This window comes from Asparagus officinalis, chromosome 8 (assembly GCF_001876935.1).
Source record: "Asparagus officinalis chromosome 8, Aspof.V1, whole genome shotgun sequence".
NCBI classification, from domain to species: Eukaryota; Viridiplantae; Streptophyta; class Magnoliopsida; order Asparagales; family Asparagaceae; genus Asparagus; species Asparagus officinalis.
In genome coordinates, this window is record NC_033801.1 from 128,390,019 (window position 1) to 128,412,166 (window position 22,148).

Sequence of the window (22,148 nt, forward strand, 5' to 3'; positions counted from 1 at the left end):
TCTCGCCAAAAAAATTGAGGTAACCACCTAGGGGTGGGCAAAAACCGAAAAGAACCGGTTCAACCGAAAAAACCGCCCGAAAAAACGGACCGGTTAACCGAACCGAATTAAATGGATGAGAAGAAGTCTCTAAACCGCCCGAACCGAATTAAATCGGTTTGGATCCGGTTTGAACCCCTGAACCGCCCCAAAAAAACCGACCCGAATTCTGTTGGGCGGTTTAGAGACTAAACTTATACCTCAAAACTTTTCCTGTTATCATCCAATAAATTCAAACGGCGCAAGGAGCAGTTTCAAGCAACGAGTATAGCAATATCACAGAAAAATATCCTTGAGAACTAAGTAAAGATTCAAATCAATCCAGAAAATTTGTTATGCACATGATGCACTTACAAAAGATGCATACGCTACATTATATGAACAATATCATACAAAACATCACTCCCCCGTGTAATTAAATAAACTTAAACTTTTGTTAAAAAATTTCGCAGAAAAGATCTTGAGAATTACATAAGATTCAAATCAATCACAAAATGTGTTATGTACATGATACTTACAAGAGATAAGCATGCTGTATTATATGAACAACATCTTGAAAATATCAGTTCTCTGCGTAATTATATCAACTCAAAACTTTATTCTAAAGATGATAACCAGTCTAATAAAGCTTTGTTGGCGAGCTCAGGAACCTCATCATGAGGACAATGCCCAGCTTGCAAATTCACAACAGAAGTCTTTGGATAGAAAGGTAACCACCTCCTTAATTTCCGCACGTTTTCACGCGCACGAACCCCTTGAGGGTTTAATCTGAAACCGCCGCCGCTGAATCAACTCCGACGAGGAGTTTTGGAGATTGACGACAAATCAAAAAAAAAATCCCAAATAAAAAGATAATTATTTTTTTTCTGTCGATTTTTTTGAACTCAAATCATTTAGATCCAAACCTCAAAAATTGAATCAAACACAAAAGAAATGAACTTTAAAGTTCATAAATGCTACAGCTCCAAAAATCGAAAGAAAAACCAAACAACATGAGAATTTTACTATTCATCCGAAAATAAAAATCTTTACTGTTCATCCGAAAATAATTTTTTGCCCCGGAAAATCTTAAAAATTTACTGTTCATCGAAAATAAAAACGGTTACTGTTCATCCGAAAATAAGAAACTTTACTGTTCATCCGTGAGCGGATCCGAATCAAACACAAATTAAGATCAAAGAACCCTAATTTTAATCTTAATCTCTTAGAACAAATCAATGGTGGCTCTGATACCACTTGTTAGATCTAATAAAAACTTGAGATCTAAACCATAAAGCCATGATTTAATTCAAAGAGATTAACAAGAATCAAAAGGTGCGGAAGCATATACCTGAATCCATTGAAGAAAACTTGATTAGGGTTTTGATGATCTTCTAACCTTAGGGTTTCTCTCTTATGGATCTATTTAGATGGGGATAAGAGAATGAGAGTGGTTAACCCTAGATTAGCGACCATAACCCCTTATATATAGGTGTTGTACTTTTGTAATTTGACCCTCATCAAATTACAATTACAACCTGGTATCTGCACATATAACCCCTATGATTTATTTAAATACCTATCCCCTCATCAAATTACAATTACAACCTGGTATCTGCACATATAACCCCTATGATTTATTTAAATACCTATTAACCCAAATTGATTGATCACTTTAAGTGGGTTATCCTTAAAGATAGTAATACACATTGATTAATCATATGTGCCCACAAATAGATTTAATTAGATTTAAATCCAACATTCCACCCCTTATAATAGCGAACCAAGTATCAAAACGTATGATACTTCGGCCCAGACATGATGAACTAAACACCACTTTGTGATTGTAGCCATTTCCATAAAAAGCAATAACAATATTACACAAAGAATCGCCAAAGACGGGAAAATTGCTTGGAGCAACTCAAAATAATTGGCCCATGCATCCTCACCCTCAGCCCAAAAACCATAACCCAAAAGCCCTTATAAAGAAATAAAAGTGCATGTAACCCCCAAATACTGTGTAAACCCACTGCCCAATGAATCTATTCCTAAATTACCCTTTCCAATTTAATACTCCCACAGTCCCTTTCTTCCTCCTTGAGCTGACCCCAAGACCTTCCCCTGCCCCTCCCCCCAACACAACAAGCCCTCCTCATCCCCCCCCCTCCACCTTCGCTTTTTCGTCCGAGAAAAACCCCTCGCCCTCCCTCTCGTTCTTCTTCTTATTCTTCTTCTACCTCCAGATCTCAAACCCTCACTCCGAAACGAACTTCGCCGCCGCCGTCGGCGACGCCGAGGAAGAAGCAGGTTTTAAAAATATTTTAAGGGATAAAAACGAAAACTTAGTTGTTCTATAAACACCCCTCGAGATTTTGAGTTGCGGTTTTCTCTCAATCAGTTTCCCTCGTCAACCATCGACTGCTTCTCCATCAAAACTTCCCACGAACAAGCAAGCAAGCAAGCTCAGAGATCAATTTGCTCGAGTTTTCCCGTTAGGGTTTTCTCTCAATTAGCTAAAGAAAAATACCCTTTTTATTGATCTGATATTGTAAAGGCAATCCGGAAGAGACCACTGTCATCGAAATTATTTTTATTTTTATATTTTGTTGATTTTCAATTGTATTGAGCTTAATAATGTGTTGGTAACACGATGGTTAGGTTTTGAAAGAAACACACGTCTTAATTTTGGGGATTCTGTTGATTTAATTTGTTTTGAAGCTTAGATATGTGTTAGTGACATAATTAGCAAATTACAGTGAAATATTATTGAGATCCAAAAGCTTCCAGGACTCAAAATTGTAATGGACTCAAAATTGTAATGGACTCCAAAGAAGCTTTTGAGTCCTGGAAGCTTTTGAGTCCTGGAAGCTTTTGGACATGATTCAATATTTTCTTTGGACTCAATATTTTGAGTCCTGGAAGCTCATTGAGTCCATTTTAACGCCACTTGTCCAAAAGCTTCCAGGACTCAAAATTGTAATGGAGCATATTACTACTTTGGATGCTATCAGGTTTGTTGAATCATGTCCTGAAGGTACCTTTCAGAATTAAGTTTTTCTTTCTTCGCATTTTCCTTTTTTCCACTTTGGTCATTTCCTTTCAAGGATGAAATCCTCTTGTTATTTAGGTTCCATTGCTGCAACAGTTACGAACCCGATAATTGCTCGTATAGATCGAAAGTCAGGGCATGGAGGAGGCCGTTAACTAGCTCATCACATTTCATTAATGGTGCATTTCTATGTTCTTCTCCACTAACAGATTGATGAAGCTAGTGATCGCGATGGCTTCGCAGCCAAGATGTTGGGAGCTTATTGGATCTATTGAACTCCCTTCTAGCGAAAAAATGGAAATTTCATGATGTAGATTCATGTGACATAGTGACATTTCGAGTGATATATTCTGCTGTTATGTGATATTTTGGTATTCTATGTGACTTATGCTGTTGTTATGTGATATTTTGGAATTCTGTGTGACATATACTACTGTTATGTGACATTTTGATATCATGTGTGACATATGCTGCTGTTATGTGATATTTTGGTGTTCTGTGTGACATATACTGCTGTTATGTGACGTTTTGGTATTCTGTGTGACATATGCTGTTGTTATGTAACATTTTGGTATTCTGTATGATATATGCAGCTCTTATATGATATTTTGGTATTCAGTGTGATATATGCTGCTGTTATGTGACATTTTGGTATTTTGTGTGACATATGCAGCTGTTATGTGACATTTTGATATTTTGTGTGACATATGCTATTGTTATGTGATATTTTCGTATTATGTGTGACATATGCTGCTGTTATGTGATATTTTGGTATTCTATGTGACATATGCAGCTGCTATGTGACATTTTGGTATTCTGTGTGACATATGCTGCTGTTATGTGACATTGAAGCCTTGCAATGGTTGTAAGTTGTGATTGAAGCCTTGCAAAGGGAGTCTGAGATGTTACGGGCATGACTTTCTGCTCAAATCATATGCGAAGGTCGTGAATGAAAGAAGTTGCGATTGAAGTTAGATATTAATGATCCATAATATATTTTTTACTTTAGCGGTAATGATGTATCATTGATTGAGTGGAAGTATTAGACAAACATATAACTGTTTCATTTGTTGGATGTTGGATGTTGGATGTTTACTAGCTGTTTGTAAAAGATAAAATGTGCATTTGTAATTTCTTGGTGATCTTTTTTCTTTAGCATATTAAATGGAATCTGAAAATAAAGTTCTTACAGGTGTCACAGTTAATACCAACAAGTCACACGAACAGATAATATGTCACATTTAAGTAGTAAATATCACAACAAAATGTCAAAAGTAACATGTAACAGACAACAGTCACAAATGAGTTCGACTTCTTCCAGAAAACGTTAATTTTGGATAGGTTCATTTCACGTGGCTCAGTTATGTCCTTCAGCGTGACATCATATTGCAAATAGAAAGTGTTCTCGCCACACGAATCCAATTATTGAAAGATTTAGCAACATTGGAAGTGATATGACCATATCTGTGTATCAAACAAAAATTCACTATCACAAATTACAGTCATGTGTCACATATAAACAACAAATATCACAAGCAACAGCAAAATATCACATACAACAGATATAAGTCACATCTCATAGAGTCATTCCACATGAGACGAGTAAATGTCACATATGAGACGAGTCATTTGCTATGTTGTTCATCATCCACACATGCTCTCCTTAAGGATTGTCGTTCCTCCTTCGATTTGCTCCCCAAACCCGCAACCTCTCTATTTAAATGGACTACCTCCTTTAAGACCCCGATTCTGATCGGACGGGCTCGAGTGAATCTCCACAATCTGACACTTGTTTGAATAATGTTGCATAAATAAGGACAAACGTGGGGTAAAATTTAGAGCTTCAAAAGTCACAAATCAGATCTCAATAATATCACATAACAATAGCATATGTCATACAAAATATCAAAATGTCACATAACAGCTGCATATGTCACACAAAATACCAAAATGTCACATAACAGCAGCATATATCACACAGAATACCAAAATATCATATAAGAGCTGCATATATCATACAGAATACCAAAATGTTACATAACAGCAGCATATGTCACACAGAATACCAAAATGTCACATAGCAGCTGCATATGTCACATAGAATACCAAAATATCACATAACAGCAGCATATGTCACACATAATACGAAAATATCACATAACAATAGCATATGTCACACAAAATATCAAAATGTCACATAACAGCTGCATATGTCACACAAAATACCAAAATGTCACATAACAGCAGCATATATCACACTGAATACCAAAATATCATATAAGAGCTGCATATATCATACAGAATACCAAAATGTTACATAACAACAGCATATGTCACACAGAATACCAAAACGTCACATAACAGCAGTATATGTCACACAGAACACCAAAATATCACATAACAGCAGCATATGTCACACATGATATCAAAATGTCACATAACAGTAGTATATGTCACACAGAATTCCAAAATATCACATAACAACAGCATAAGTCACATAGAATACCAAAATATCACATAACAGCAGAATATATCACTCGAAATGTCACTATGTCACATGAATCTACATCATGAAATTTCCATTTTTTCGCTAGAAGGGAGTTCAATAGATCCAATAAGCTCCCAACATCTTGGCTGCGAAGCCATCGCGATCACTAGCTTCATCAATCTGTTAGTGGAGAAGAACATAGAAATGCACCATTAATGAAATGTGATGAGCTAGTTAACGGCCTCCTCCATGCCCTGACTTTCGATCTATACGAGCAATTATCGGGTTCGTAACTGTTGCAGCAATGGAACCTAAATAACAAGAGGATTTCATCCTTGAAAGGAAATGACCAAAGTGGAAAAAAGGAAAATGCGAAGAAAGAAAAACTTAATTCTGAAAGGTACCTTCAGGACATGATTCAACAAACCTGATAGCATCCAAAGTAGTAATATGCTCCATTACAATTTTGAGTCCTGGAAGCTTTTGGACAAGTGGCGTTAAAATGGACTCAATGAGCTTCCAGGACTCAAAATATTGAGTCCAAAGAAAATATTGAATCATGTCCAAAAGCTTCCAGGACTCAAAAGCTTCCAGGACTCAAAAGCTTCTTTGGAGTCCATTACAATTTTGAGTCCATTACAATTTTGAGTCCTGGAAGCTTTTGGATCTCAATAATATTTCACTGTAATTTGCTAATTATGTCACTAACACATATCTAAGCTTCAAAACAAATTAAATCAACAGAATTCCCAAAATTAAGACATGTGTTTCTTTCAAAACCTAACCATCGTGTTACCAACACATTATTAAGCTCAATACAATTGAAAATCAACAAAATATAAAAATAAAAATAATTTCGATGACATTGGTCTCTTCCGGATTGCCTTTACAATATCAGATCAATAAAAAGGGTATTTTTCTTTAGCTAATTGAGAGAAAACCCAAACGGGAAAACTCGAGCAAATTGATCTCTGAGCTTGCTTGCTTGCTTGTTCGTGGGAAGTTTTGATGGAGAAGCAGTCGATGGTTGACGAGGGAAACTGATTGAGAGAAAACCGCAACTCAAAATCTCGAGGGGTGTTTATAGAACAACTAAGTTTTCGTTTTTATCCCTTAAAATATTTTTAAAACCTGCTTCTTCCTCGGCGTCGCCGACGGCGGCGGCGAAGTTCGTTTCGGAGTGAGGGTTTGAGATCTGGAGGTAGAAGAAGAATAAGAAGAAGAACGAGAGGGAGGGCGAGGGGTTTTTCTCGGACGAAAAAGCGAAGGTGGAGGGGGGGGGATGAGGAGGGCTTGTTGTGTTGGGGGGAGGGGCAGGGGAAGGTCTTGGGGTCAGCTCAAGGAGGAAGAAAGGGACTGTGGGAGTATTAAATTGGAAAGGGTAATTTAGGAATAGATTCATTGGGCAGTGGGTTTACACAGTATTTGGGGGTTACATGCACTTTTATTTCTTTATAAGGGCTTTTGGGTTATGGTTTTTGGGCTGAGGGTGAGGATGCATGGACCAATTATTTTGAGTTGCTCCAAGCAATTTTCCCTAAAAAAAAAACACATGACACCTGGGGGTTCAACCTTCTCACATGATGAAATTAAAAGAATGCAATGTGAAGCCAACCAGTAAAGTGATGGCTCATCAAGTGACTTGCACCTGACAAATCTCAAGAGTTATTTCACAACCTAAGCCAAACCGTAAAAAAGCAAGAGAAAATAAAATTTTAGAAGCGCCCCTAGGAAGCAATACTTAAAGAAGCGTACCTTGAAGTGTGAGATATATGTCCAAGAATTGTCTGACTAGCGTTTAGCACAGAAAGCCTAACAAAGTTCTGACTTTTTCAGAACTTTGGCAGACTTTCCCCCTCCAAATAATGCAAACAAACGGGCCTTAGAGTATATGAGAGCATGTTTTGCCAATCCTAGGTTATAGTACATGTGGCTTATAATCCATGACTTTTTGTTGAAATGACACAAAACTCTTAAAAGTGGAAGGAGATGGAAGGGAAAGAAAGGTATTGGAAATAATTCTAGGCCTTTTTGTCATTTTCTTGGTCAAACATGTGGATTATAATCCACTCAAAAGATAATATAGGAGTCCTAGGTTAGTTTTTGGTGGATTATAATCCAAAACAATCCACTCAAAATGTGGTTACCCAACAAGCAAAAGGTAGATTATAATCCAAATGTTGGATTATGATCCACTTTCACCAAGTTGCCCAACGTTCTCAGACACTGATAAGCTCGTGCCAATGATACAATTTCTGTCATTTGTCCATATCTAGGAGGCGAAAGTAGTAGATCTTTCTAGTGTACTCCCAAGTGTCTACGTAGACTACCTTGATAAAATTAGTGGTTTATGGTTTAATCAGGCTATGTTACGTCAACGTTATCTGGGTATTTCTAATGTGGAGTTGTACCCATACTCGACGCGTATCGTACCCGAACCCGACACTTCGTGGACACTCCTTAAATATATTTATATATTTATTCAGGCCAATACTCAATTATACAATGCTTGTATCCTATTCTAAGCAGCTGTAAGGATTATTTTTCTATTCTGTTCTCATAATTTCTTATTATCTAAGGGTGTGTTTGGCAAGTTTGAAAATAATGCAAACTTGTTTTGAACTAGCTCCGCTTGGCCTAGGTTATGCTAAACAAGACTTTATTGAACTAGATCTAACTTAAACCTAGTTTGGCTAATTTGTAGACTAGACTATTTGAACTAGTTCTCTTATAAACCAAGGGAGAGCTAGTTTAGTTCTGGCCTAGTTATTGAGCAAAAGTGGACCTCAAAAGAACTTTTTTCCCCAAATCTTTTGGGCATGTTTGGCAAACACAGAGAACTGGGCCAAGTCTAGTCCTGGTATAGTTTTTGTGTGTTTTCTGTTTGGGAAAAAACTAGGCCAACTTTGTAGTGAGGATTTGGTGTAAAATTTGTGACAACATCTACCCCCTAATTTGACTTCTACATGTTTGTTAGCGGACTTTTATATCTCGTCATTTATGATGTTTCACTCTTGTTCATACACCATAGTTAATATATTGGCTCATATACATTGTTTCTGGTTGACGCGTCAATTGAACAAAGATTAGTTGTGGGAAGAAATCCAAAAAAAATTATCTCGTCAAGCAGCTTGAATCAATACCTAGCGCATACTAATCACTCTAAAGATTTGTAGTCACTTAGTCGAAAATCACCAAATTCCATTCAAATTCTTCCCAATTGAAACACGTATTAACATTCTAAATCACAAACAAGAAAACAGCACCAGCACGAACAACAAAGCTAAAAAAACCCTAAAAATCCCATCTTTTTTTTTCTTGACAGCAAGACTTTTGGGGTGAGCGGAACAAAGAAACCCTAACCCTAACCGCCGAACCCATAAAGAGTCCTGCCCTGCCTCTTGAGCGCGTACACCACATCCATCGCCGTCACCGTCTTCCTCCTCGCGTGCTCGGTGTAGGTCACCGCATCCCTGATCACGTTCTCGAGGAAGATCTTCAGGACCCCCCTCGTCTCCTCGCTTCACCCCGCCCCTCCTCGCGAGGCGCCGGATCGCCGGCTTCGTGATGCCCTGGATGTTGTCGCGGAGGACCTTGCGGTGGCGCTTCGCCCCGCCCTTGCCGAGCCCCTTCCCGCCCTTTCCTCGGCCTGACATCGGTGAGCGAGAGAACCGAAAAAGGTGGAGTCTTTTTTTTGGGGTGGGGAAGAGAAGGAGGGGCCTGGGATTTTGGATGAGGCGAATGGGGTGAGGATTTTGGGGGGATTTATGGACAAATTTTCAAAACCGACCCTTTGGGGTTTTTAATTGCAAAAAACGACCCATTTCAAACTTATTTATAAAAACCGACCCCAGGGGCTGAAAACAGGTCGGTTTTTGAAAAATTTTTTCCCAAACTTCACGGGAGTTGAACTCCCGTGAAGTTTTGTTATGAGAAAAACTTCACGGGAGTTCAACTCCCGTGAAGTTTGGGAAAAAAAATTTCAAAAACCGACCTGTTTTCAGCCCCTGGGGTCGGTTTTTGTAAATATTTTCAAAACCGGTCGTTTTTTGCAAATAAAAACCCCAAGGGGTCGGTTTTGAAAATTTGTCCGGGGATTTATATGTGGGATGTATCCGTGGGAGGGGGTTTGGACGTTTTTGAGCCGTTGATTTGGAGAAAGTGCGGACGGTCGGAACGGGTTTGTTCCTGCTTGGCGGGGATCGATGACGTGGCTGTGTTAGTGGAACGAGGCTGGTTGGTATGGAACGTTTCAGAGCCGAAGTGTGAATCCACTTTGGCTTTATAAACTTACGAACGAACGGGATAAACTACGTGTATTATATAAGTTAAACTATTTGGTAAATTTAGTTGATTATAATTTATTTTTATTTGTTGCCTATTATCAAAATGATTAAAAAACAATTAATAATATTGGAGAGGGATAAATGAGACCTTGAAGAAAAAAAAATTGAAATCATGAAGGGTATATTAGTCTTTACATGGACAGACATTGCACCTCATATGCCATCGAAAAATAAGGTAGAATACTATAATTAGTTTTTTTTTTGGCGAAATAGGTTATTTAGGAGACATGTCAAAGTAGCTTATAAGGCACAAAAGTGGTTTATAATCAACTTCGATAACTTGAGAGCCATGGGGTAAGGTTTCCATTTTGTCTCGCCTCAGGAAAATCTTATCATTTTATCTGTGCAAAAGGAAGGCCAAACTTTCATTGCCAGAACCATGTGATATTTTATGTTCTTCTATTTGTTTAGATTTGATCTTCGAGTGTTTGAATGAAGGTAATATCCGATTCTGGGTTTGTTTCCTTTGTATACAAATGTTCAGCTTCGATGGAAAGGAGGGTATCCAGGGGGGCCCATCTATCTGTTAGTTAAACAAAAAATGAAGAGGAGACAAAATTTGAGGCGTAAAGATTACTTTCCTCGAGGAAATATTCACTCCGTTTTGATAATCTTGGTTTACTTCAAGCTAAGCGAACTATCTTCTCACCGTACAACAAATTATGAAAATTCTAGGAAAAAATCTAAAATTTTTTACCAAGCCTTTGTGAAATGAGTTTGTAGGCAGTCACATGTTTTCAAAACAACCCTTGAAAATAATAGTCACTTTCCAACAAACAATAAATAGTCAATCCCAATAGTAAAAGACTTCCAATTAATAGTTTTTTATTTATTTATAAATTTAAGTTAATTTCCAAAAAGTAAATGAATAATATAATAAAAGTACATTATAATTATAGTGACAGCGACAAGCGTGCAAAGTGCATCTAATAATCGCACCACTCACACTGGGTTTAGAAGTTATGCTTGACCTGTTTATCTAGGTCTTATGATAATAGAATTCCTTAACCCTCAAAAGTGAGGATTATCGTTTTTTGTAACAAACAAATACTAGCACTATGATAGTATAATGTGTGACAAAAGAAAATCAATCATTTCACCAACAAGAACATAATGCACATGGAGGCTACTCATTCAACAACTTAAATTTTGTCCTTCAAACAATCCCCATCACCAAAAAAAAATACCCACCCCTACGCATACACACACACACCACTATGCGATTTATTTATACTTGTACATGTTTTTTAAGGAACCTAAAAGATTATCTAATGAGAATTTGATTCCAAATATAATTTGGATCGTCCCGAACATCAAAAAAATAAATACATTTATATCTGCAAGCGTATGGAGCTAACATGTGCGCACTAACGTTCCTGAAGAAAAACAAGCAATCCTCGAAAGTGCTCAAGAGCAAATAGGGAGGTAAGTAATGACATCACGCAGCTGAAGAACAAGATTGAGGTGATCTGATTCAAAAAATACGCCCTTCAAGCAATACAAGATATGATATGCACCATCCACATTAATCTTCACGATATTAAGGGACGTGGGTACCAAATGTAAGACAAACTAATATTACAAAGGGAACCCGAGGAGCAGTCGTGCCAGAGGGCTAGAGTCTAGAATAAACTTCAGCGAGAGTAAGAGTGGCAATAAGGATCGTGCATTCACTCTTCAAATGAAATCGCTTATGGTTTTCCATATGAACCAAGAAATGATTGCGGCAAAATTCATTGCTGGCGGAATTTGGATGGGGGTGTTGAAAGCAGGTCCCAGGCGAAATCATCAAACCAACAAGCGAGCGAGGGGTAGTGTGGGACAGCACACGTGGCTTATAATCCATTGGTGGATATGAAAGCATGTTTTGCCAATCGTAGGTTATAGTACACGTAGCTTTTAATCCATTGTTGGATTAATCCAAGTGGATTAAAATTATAGGTGCTTGGCACAGAGCCATGGTTTATAATTCATGACTTTTTGTTTAAATGACATGAAATTCTTAAAAGTGAAAGGAGATAGAAGGAAAATAAAGTGATTGGAAAAAATGTTGCCCTTTTTTGTAATTTTCTTGGTCAAACATGTGGATTATAATCCACCCAAAAGATAATATAGGAGTCCTAGGTTAGTTTTTGGTGGATTATAATCCAAAACAATCCACTCAAAATGTGGTTACCCAACAAGCAAAAGGTAGATTATAATCCAAATGTTGGATTATGATCCACTTTCACCAAGTTGCCCAACGTTCTCAGAGACTGATAAGCTCGTGCCAATGATACAGTTTCTGCCATTTGTCCATATCTAGGAGGCGAAAGTAGTAGATATTTCTAGTGTACTCTCTTTCTTGGTACTGTATTATTGCATAGAAGTGTTAAAATGTCACCATCTCCCAAGTGTCTATGTAGACTACCTTTGATGAAATTAGTGGTTTATGGTTTAATCAGGCTATGTTACGTTAAAGTTATCTAGGTATTTCTAATATGGAGTTGTACCCATACTCGACGGGTATCGTACCCGAACCTAACACTTTGTGGACACTCCTTAAATATATTTATATATTTATTCAGTCCAATACTCAATTGTACAATGCTTGTATCTTCCTATTCTAAGCAGTTGTAAGAATTGCTTTTCTATTCTGCTCTCATAATTTCTTATTATCTCAGGGTGTGTTTGGCAAGTTTGAAAATAATGTAAACTAGTTTTTGAACTAGCTCCGCTTCTGTTTGGTTCAATAGAGGGTAGGAATAGGATTAGGAATCCTATTTTATTTATGAATTCCAACCTAATCCATAAAAAATTTATAGACAAGTTTTAGTTTTATGGAATCCCATTTTTTTGTATTCTATGTTTGTTTCACCCAAAGGATTAGGAATAGGATTAGGAATCAGAATAAAAAAAGAGGAGAGGTGTCAGAAATCCCACCCAATTCCTAGCAAATGGATTGGATTTGGATTTCCTGAAATATATACTGTTTGAGCCACTTTATAGATTAGCAATTCTATAAATTTTTTTTGAACCAAACTCAGGATTAGGATTCATTTGGAATCCATTAATTACGAAAACACCATTGTCAGGTCCAAATACCATTCCTATTCCATAAAATTGGTGAAACAAACAGGCCCTTAGGTTATGCTAAACAAGACTTTATTGAACTAGATCTAACTTAAACCTAGTTTGGCTAATTTGTAGACTAAACTCTATTTGAACTAGTTCTCTTATATACAAAAGTGAGCTTGTTTAGTTCTAGCCTAGTTATTGAGCAAAAGTGGACCTCAAAAAAACTTTTTCCCCCCCATCTTTAGGGCATGTTTGGCAAACGCATAGAACTGGGCCAGGTCTAGTCTTGGTCCGTTTATTTTTTTTTTTGCAGAGTTCACATGAAGGAAATTAATGTCCCCCCGTCAAGTGTTCTGTTCTCCATGCGCTTGTTCAGAAATTTGTTGTTGATCACCGCATTCGAAACATAATTTTCTCACTTGCCATTTTATTCTCAGCGCAGTTTGACCGCTCGGTGGAAAGTTTCTGTAAACCTCACTCTGTAGACGCGTAAAATCTTTGGATTTGTGCTGATGATGTAATCTACACGCTCACTGTACTCATATCGGTCAGGTTTCTTCTTGTTTTTAAGTTGGTGTATGTATAATGCGTGCAATTTTACCGTAGTTATTTACACTTTTACAGAGATTTAACTTTCATTTGCAAGAAGCTAAACTTTCAATTAAAAAGACGATATCGCCCCAATTTGACCGGCGCTGATAACGTATTCTCTTAAAAGCACTCGCATATAACCACTCTTAAAATTAGTAGTCACTTAGTCGAAATTTGTAATTGCCAATTAAGGTGAACAACTTTATAGACATAGTTACATAATTTAACACCACACTTAGCAAAATATAAGGATTACACGCACAATTACAACTAAAAAGAACAGTTATCAAAATTTAAGAAAAATTAACGTATCATGTTCGGAGCGACAAACGTCTAAAATCACCAAATTCCATTCAAATTCTTCCCAATTAAAACACATATTAACATTCTAAATCACAAACAAGAAAACAGCACCAGCACGAACAACAAGGCTAAAAAAAACCTAAAAAATCCCATCTTTTTTTTTCTTGACAGCAAGACTTTTGGGATGAGCGGAACAAAGAAACCCTAACCCTAACCGCCGAACCCATAAAGAGTCCTGCCCTGCCTCTTGAGCGCGTACACCACATCCATCGCCGTCACCGTCTTCCTCCTCGCGTGCTCGGTGTAGGTCACCGCATCCCTGATCACGTTCTCGAGGAATATTTTCAGGACCCCCCTCGTCTCCTCGTAGATCAGTCCGCTGATCCTCTTCACCCCGCCCCTCCTCGCGAGGCGGCGGATCGCCGGCTTAGTGATGCCCTGGATGTTGTCGCGGAGGACCTTGCGGTGGCGCTTCGCCCCGCCCTTGCCGAGCCCCTTCAGGTCACCGCATCCCTGATCACGTTCTCGAGGAATATTTTCAGGACCCCCCTCGTCTCCTCGTAGATCAGCCCGCTGATCCTCTTCACCCCGCCCCTCCTCGCGAGGCGGCGGATCGCCGGCTTCGTGATGCCCTGGATGTTGTCGCGGAGGACCTTGCGGTGGCGCTTCGCCCCGCCCTTGCCGAGCCCCTTCCCGCCCTTTCCTCGGCCTGACATCGGTGAGCGAGAGAACAGAAAAAGGTAGAGTCTTTTTTTGGGGTGAGGAGAAAGAGGGGTCTGGGATTTTGGATGAGACGAGGGGGGTTATTTTTTGGGGATTTATAGGTGGGTGCGAGAGGGGAGACGGATCCGTGGGAGGGGATTTGGACGTTTTTGAGCCGTTGATTTGGAGAAAGTGCGGACGGTCTGATCGGGTTTGTTCCTGCTTGGCGGGGATCGATGACGTGGCTGTGTTACTGGAACGAGGCTGGCGGGTAGAGAACGTTTGGGAGTGCTTGGCGGGGATCGATGACGTGGCTGTGTTACTGGAACGAGGCTGGCGGGTAGAGAACGTTTGGGAGCCGAAGTGTGATAGCGGTTGCAATCCACTTTGGCTTATAAACGCACAAGCTCATAGACTAGGTGGATTATAAGCTAAATGTTTGGTAAATTTAGCTGATTATATTTTATTTTTATTTGCTGCATATTATCAAACTGATTAAAAAACACTTAATAATATTGGATAGGGATAAATGTCTAAATGAGACTTAGAAGATTTTTTTTTTTTTGAAATAATGAAGTGTATATTGGTCTTTACATGGACAGACATTGCAGCTCATATATGACATCGAAAAATAAGATAGGATACTCTAGTTGGGTTTTTTTGTGGCAAAATAGGTTATTTAAGAGACATGTCAAAGTAGCTTATAAGGCACAAAAGTGGTTTATAATCAACTTCGATAACTTGTCGGACATGGGGTAAGGTTTCCATTTTGTGTCACCTTAGAAAAATCTTATCATATTATCTGTGCAAAAGGAAGGTCAAACTTTCATTGCAAGAACCAAGTGATATTCAATGTTCTTCTATTTGTTTAGATTTGCTCTTCGTTTGATTGAGTGTTTGAATGAAGGTAATATCCGATTCTGGGTTCGTTTCATTTGTATACAAATGTTCACCTTCGAGGGAAAGGAGGGTATCAAGGGGCTGATCTATATGTTAAGAATAAAAAATGAAGAGGAGGCAAAATTTGAGGCGTAAAGATTACTTTCCTCGAGGAAATATTCACTCCGTTTTGGTAATCTTGGTTTACTTCATGCTAAGTGAACTATCTTCTCACCGTACAACAGATTATGAAAATTCTAGAAAACAAATCTAAAATTCTTTACCAAGTCTATGTGAAATTAGTTTGTAGACAGTCACATATATTTAAAGCCGCCCTTGAAAATAATAGTCACTTTCCAACAAACATAAAATAGTCATTTCCAATAGTCAAAGACTTCCAACTAATAGATTTTTTATTTATTTTTAATTTTAAAATAATTTCCAAATAAATAAATAAAATAAAATTATAATTACAGTGGCAGTGAGATTTACGTTGTTCGATCGACCAACTTCGACCTACGTCCACGGGCAACAATACGAGAAATCCACTATGTATCAGGGAGAACTACAAAGTGAATCATTCAACTCTCGTCTCTCAATCTCTCAACCTCACATACATAATCAACTCTCGTATTATCTCCAAAACTCACTCCTTACAATCTTTTGAACGAACAAAGACTGCGAAACTCTCTACTAATGATGTAATCTTTTACACGGACAAAGACTACGAAACTCTCGCCTCTCGCACAATATTCTTGAATCAGGTCACGCCCTCTGATAACCCTAGATTACAATAATACTGGCTCTCTCTCCTCTTCTTTTTCTTGGTTTTTCCTCCAACAATAGAAATATATATATAGGAAAATCAAAACCATTTCTCTAGCCTAACTTCCTAATTAGAATAGACTTCAAACTCTAAATCACGATGAGACGCAATCTCCTAATTATGATAGGTCTCTAACCCTATCTAATTATCATGAAGTCATACAAAGAGTCAAAGACACAATCCTAATAATCACCATCTTAGATTTGATTTCCAAACTCCATTGAAGATATATCATCGTTGTTTTGAAACTTTGTCTCTCCTGCTAGCGTATTCTATTCTTTTACACTTCAAATCGAAGCACATGCACTCCAACTGGGACGTCCTGTGACTCTCGCGATCATCTGCTTCGTCGTGGCGCCTCCACCTCTCTTGTGCGCACCAAGAGATCTTCGTCATCCCTGACATTAGAAGCAAATCAACCATGCTTCTCCTCCCAAACTGAGTTTGACAGTAGCCTTCCCCCACTTGTTGTCCTCGTACTCCATCTGCATCGCTCGTCTCGAATCATATCGGTGCACCTCTTCTACTCCACACTACGAGCTAGATGCCTCCATCTCCTCCATCACTTGGCTTGGACCGAGTATCAGCGCTCATCGTCTTCAAGTCCAATGTCACCATCTCCATTAGCTTTGTATCCCTTGACACCACGCTTGAATCCTACAAATATGATATTCCTATCTCGAGGTTCCAACTTATCAGTATTAATATGATAGTATGCAAGGCACCCAAATACATTGAGCTGGTTATAGTCGTGTGCTGGTTCTTCTGACCACATCTCCATAGGGGTCTTCCCCTCAATCGCAAATGAAGGCAACCTGTTAATGAGATGGCTCACATATGAAAGTGCCTCAGCTCAAAAGATCTTCTCCAAACCACTATGCGCCAATAAATATTAGATCTTCTCCAGTAAAGACCGATTTAACCTCTCTGTCACCCCCATTCTGCTACGGTGTATGACTAACTATGAAGTGTATCTCTACGTCCTCGTCCCGACATAGCTGTTGATAGGGGTCTGATGTGTACTTAACACCATTATCGGATCGCAACATCTTGATCTTTCTCCCAGTCTGCAATTCTAACATCTTCTTCTACTCCACAAATATATCTAGGACTTCACTCTTCTTCGCCATGGTGTACACCCAATAAGGTCTAGAATAGTCATCAACGAACGTGACGAACCAATGTTGACCACCAAGTGATGCAGTCTTGGTGGGACCTCAAACATCTGTGTGTACGTAATCCAGGATGCCCCACATCCTATGAATGGCTGTCCCGAACTTCACCTTCGTCTTCTTGCCAAGTACACAGTGCTCACAGAACTCAACCTCTCCACTTTTGACTTCCTTCAATAGTCCATGCTTGTACAACACCTGCAGCAACTTCTCTCTTGTGTGTCCTAACATGTAGTGTCAAAGTCTGCTCATATCCGCCTCTAAAATAACTGAAGCAACCTGGTCAATCTCGGTGCTCCCCTTCAGATAATATAAGTTCTGACTGCGGACTCCCTTCATCACCACCAAAGATCTCTTAGTAACATTTGCTACCGCATCCTCAAATGTCACCGTGAATCCCTTCGTCTCCAAAGCTCCAACTGAGATAAGATTCTTCATTAGCTGAGAACAAGTCTCACCTCCTTCAATTCATAGAATTCTCCATCATGCATCCGAATCCTCACGGTACATATCCCACAAATGCTACATGATTGATTATTTCCCATGACAACAACACCCGTAATCGAGTCTTTCAAATGATGCAAACTAATCTCACCCAGGAGTAACATGATAAGTAGTGCCATAATCAAGCATCCAATCTGATGTATCCAAGTGGTTCACTTCCGGAGTAATCAGTAGAGAAAAGCTCGAATTATCAGAATTATACCTCTCGCAACGTTCACCTCATTGGCATTCGGGCCTTTTTTCTTACTATTCTCCTTCTCCTTGAGTTTCGGACAGCGTCTTTTCTAATGTTCATGCTCCTTGCAGAATGCATATTGGTTATTCGCTAACTGGTGATGGCCTCTCGAATTTGACATTCCTCTATTGTCACCTCTTGGATATGGGCTTCTACCTCTCATCGCCAAGGCCTCTCCTGAAGTACTAGTACCGAAAGTTTCCTTGTCCTTCCTCCTCAAATCATAGTTCGTCAAAGCGTTAGTTACTTCACCATAACTGATAGAAGATCTCTCATTCAACAAAATAAGCACAAAGGTATCATACTCCTCATCCGGTATGGAGCCCTAAAGAATAATAGTCTTGTACTCATCTGATATCTTCTCATCAACATTCGTCAAGTCTGACAACAACTTAATATAGTTGTTCACATGGACTGCTAGTGAGGTGCCCCTGGACATCTGAAATCTGAATAACATACGCAACAAGTGCAATCTGTTCTCAACACTCTTCGTAAGATACTTGCTGTTGAGAATTTCTCACATCTTCATTGCAGACGTCACCCTAATCACATCATATTTCTGCTCATATTCCAAACAAGACATGATCATATCACAAGCATTCCTATTCATCTTTTCTTATACCGACTCTTCATATTTAGGTGACCTCTCTTGGACAATAATGGTCTCCTCTGAATTTTGAGCATTGAGCGTATCATGAACATCGCTCATCCACAACTCAAAATTGATATTGCCGTCAATTTAACCACACTAATTTTAGTGTTCTAAAAACTAACTTAACTATACCCGCCATCTTGCTGCTTTTACCAACTTATTCACCCATACTCACAAACTCCAAATTATAGAAAAAAATTCAAACTTGATAGAATTTAGAAGTTACCCAACTGAATCCTAGAACGGATTCCAAATAGATCTCCTAACCACACGAGAAAAGCGAAATCTTCAACGGCAACCCCAAACACTATCTCCACTAAAGCCTAGAACTCCAAGAACCAAGCTTCCACGATGAATCTTCATCCACCTAATGCCAGAACCCTAGATCTAAAATCTGAGCTCTGATACCAATTGATGCGCGCCTATGCGGAAGCGTGCTCGCACACCGAACGAGTCCATGAGTCACGGGAGAAGCTAACCAAACCAAACACGAGTACAATCCAATCCAAAATATAACAAATCAAACCAAACACAGAGATATACGTGGTTTGACAATTTGCCTACGTCCACGGGAAGAGGATGAGGAAATTCCACTAAATCAAGGAGAGTACAAAGGGTTACAATCTCACAAGATCACTCAAATAAACCCTAAACCAAATCTCTCAACTTGCTCACAAATTCTCCCTCTCAATATGCTCAGTATAATCTCAAATCTCTGATTGGAAACCCTAGAAAAAACGTGTTTTGATTATATATCAAAACACAATCCCAAAACGAACAGGAAACCAAAACTCAGGCCCAACCCGACTCGCGGTCGACCACAGAGACATGTGCGGTCGACCAAAACCAACGACAGAAACCAAAAATCATTACAAGGTTTGGCCGGTCAACCACACCTGACCTCGCGGTCGACCGCTAAAAAACCAGAGACCTCTCAGGCTACGTGCATGTTTCCGGTCGACCGCGCCAAAGCTCGCGACCGGACAACGCCAAAATCTGTCCGTTCGTTATTTCTTGTATTCTCTTCAGGTGGAAGGTGCAAAAGAAACCAAGGGGATAAAAAGGCCATAATATTCGAAAAGCAACTAGATAAAGAGTACGTAAGAAATCCCCACTATTTATCATTACATCTAGAAGTGAGAACATGAAAGTAAGAAAGAAATGATTAAAGGAGATGCTTACAACAAAGGCGTAGTCATGCTTCAAAGCAACATCACGTACTCTGCCAAATGGTTTCCAGAAACAATAAGCTCGTCATTAGGGGCCGTTTGGTTCGTTTCCTTGATATAGAGAAATGCAATTCCATGTAAAGAAACACAAGTTTTGAGTTTTTCAAACTTTTTTAAGAAATAGATTGTTTTGCTTTGGTTCGCACATAAAAAATGGTGGGAAACCAATGTATTTATTTTTCTTGTGTTTGGTTCGCATAGAAAAAAAGGAAAACTTTTGTAAACAAAGCAGAGAAGGAAAAAAATCTGAAGTGGCAGAGTTTTCATCAATTTTACTTGGTTGGGGAAGGAAATCGGAGAGGGGAAAAAACTTAGTTAGCGGCGATTTCAGCAGAGTTTTCCCTCTTTCATTCGAGCGAACCAAAGCGGCACAAAGAAATGGACGGAAACAAAAAAGCTGACGTGGATGGCTAAAAATCTGATGTGGAGGGGTTTTCTGAGTTTTCCATGTTAGATCTAATAAAAACTTGAGATCTAAACCATAAAGCCATGATTTAATTCAAAGAGATTAACAAGAATCAAAATGTGCGGGAGCATATACCTGAATCCATTGAAGAAAACTTGATTAGGGTTTTGATGATCTTCTAACCTTAGGGTTTCTCTCTTATGGATCTCTTTAGATGGGGATAAGAGAATGAGAGTGGTTAACCCTAGATTAGGGACCATAACCCCTTATATATAGGTGTTGTACATTTGTAATTTGGCCCCTCATCAAAATGATTTATTTAAATACCTATTAACCCAAATTGATTGATCACTTTAAGTGGGTTATCCTTAAAGATAGTAATACACATTGATTAATCATATGTGCCCACAAATAGATTTAATTAGATTTAAATCCAACAATCTCCCACTTGGGCACCATATGATTCCTTAAGTTGTGTATAACCTTATGAGCTCAAAATTGCTATCATTAAAAAGATATTTCCAAACAATCTCGTCCATTGACTATATCAATATAGGATCAAAGCGGTCTTTGTCACATTTATCGTGACTCGACCCATCAATGGTCACGTATACCAATACAATCAAACGACATAGATCAATCATGGATGCGCAGCATGAAAATTACATGCAATGTGATCAATACATGTCTATTTTCAACTGGTCCTCCTTTAGTGAGGTCAAAACCAAACATAATATAACAGAGTGTCTTAACTGAATACTTTATTCTGATCAGACAATACAACCAAACACAAAGCACCAGAAAATTATAAACTCCCACTAAATCAGGATATCCTTGAATAACACCACACCCATATGAGTAGTATGCTCATGAAAGACCTTGGATGGCAATCCTTTAGTAAGAGGATCTGCTATCATGGAGTTTGTCCCAATGTGCTCTATAGATATCTGTCCACTCTGTACCCTTTCTTTTACAACCAGGAACTTAATATCAATATGTTTTGATTTAGTTGAGCTCCTGTTGTTATTGGAATACATAACTGCAGATTTATTGTCACAAAATAACCTCAGTGGTCTTTCAATATTTTCCAAAATGCGCAGTCCAGTGACAAAATTTCGCAACCATATTCCATGATTTGATGCCTCATAGCAAGCTACAAACTCTGCTGCCATAGTGGAGGAAGCTACGAGTGTCTGTTTTACACTTTTCCATGATATAGCTCCTCCTGCTAACATATAAATGTAGCCTGATGTAGACTTTCTGCTATCTTGGCATCCAGCAAAATCAGAGTCCGAATACCCAATGACCTCCAACTGTTCTGATTTTCTATATGTGAGCATATAATCTTTTGTTTTCTGAAGATACATTATAACCCTTTTGACTGCTATCCAATGATCTATACCAGGGTTGCTTAAGTATCTGCCTAACATCCCAACAATGTACGCAATATCCGGACGCGTACATACCTGAGCATACATTAGACTTCCTACAGCCGAAGCATAAGGAATCTTCTGCATTTCCTGAATTTCAAGGTTACCTTTAGGGCACTGATTGAGACTAAACTTGTCTCCTTTAGCAACAGGGGTGTCACCTGGTCTGCAATCTTGCATGCCAAACCTTTTAAGTACCTTATCGATATAGCTCTTTTGTGATAATCCAAGAATACCCCGAGAGCGATCTCGATGTATCTG

At 38.7% G+C, this 22,148-nt stretch overlaps 1 protein-coding gene, 1 long non-coding RNA gene and 1 pseudogene across 2 annotated transcripts; 1 reads left to right on the top strand and 2 right to left on the bottom strand.

Annotated features, from left to right (window-relative positions):
- Positions 8,736-9,295, bottom strand: LOC109820202 (annotated as a pseudogene).
- On the bottom strand, positions 13,882-14,644 carry LOC109820201 (histone H4). The gene is made up of 2 exons (XM_020386309.1): positions 14,542-14,644; positions 13,882-14,347 (listed from the first exon to the last, which is right to left on the bottom strand). Exons 1-2 carry the CDS (start codon positions 14,566-14,568, stop codon positions 14,063-14,065), a joined length of 312 nt encoding a protein of 103 aa, XP_020241898.1. The 5' UTR covers positions 14,569-14,644; the 3' UTR covers positions 13,882-14,062.
- Positions 13,906-14,497, top strand: LOC109820203. The gene is made up of 2 exons (XR_002241753.1): positions 13,906-14,159; positions 14,354-14,497. It is a non-coding gene; the product is annotated as an uncharacterized LOC109820203 (long non-coding RNA).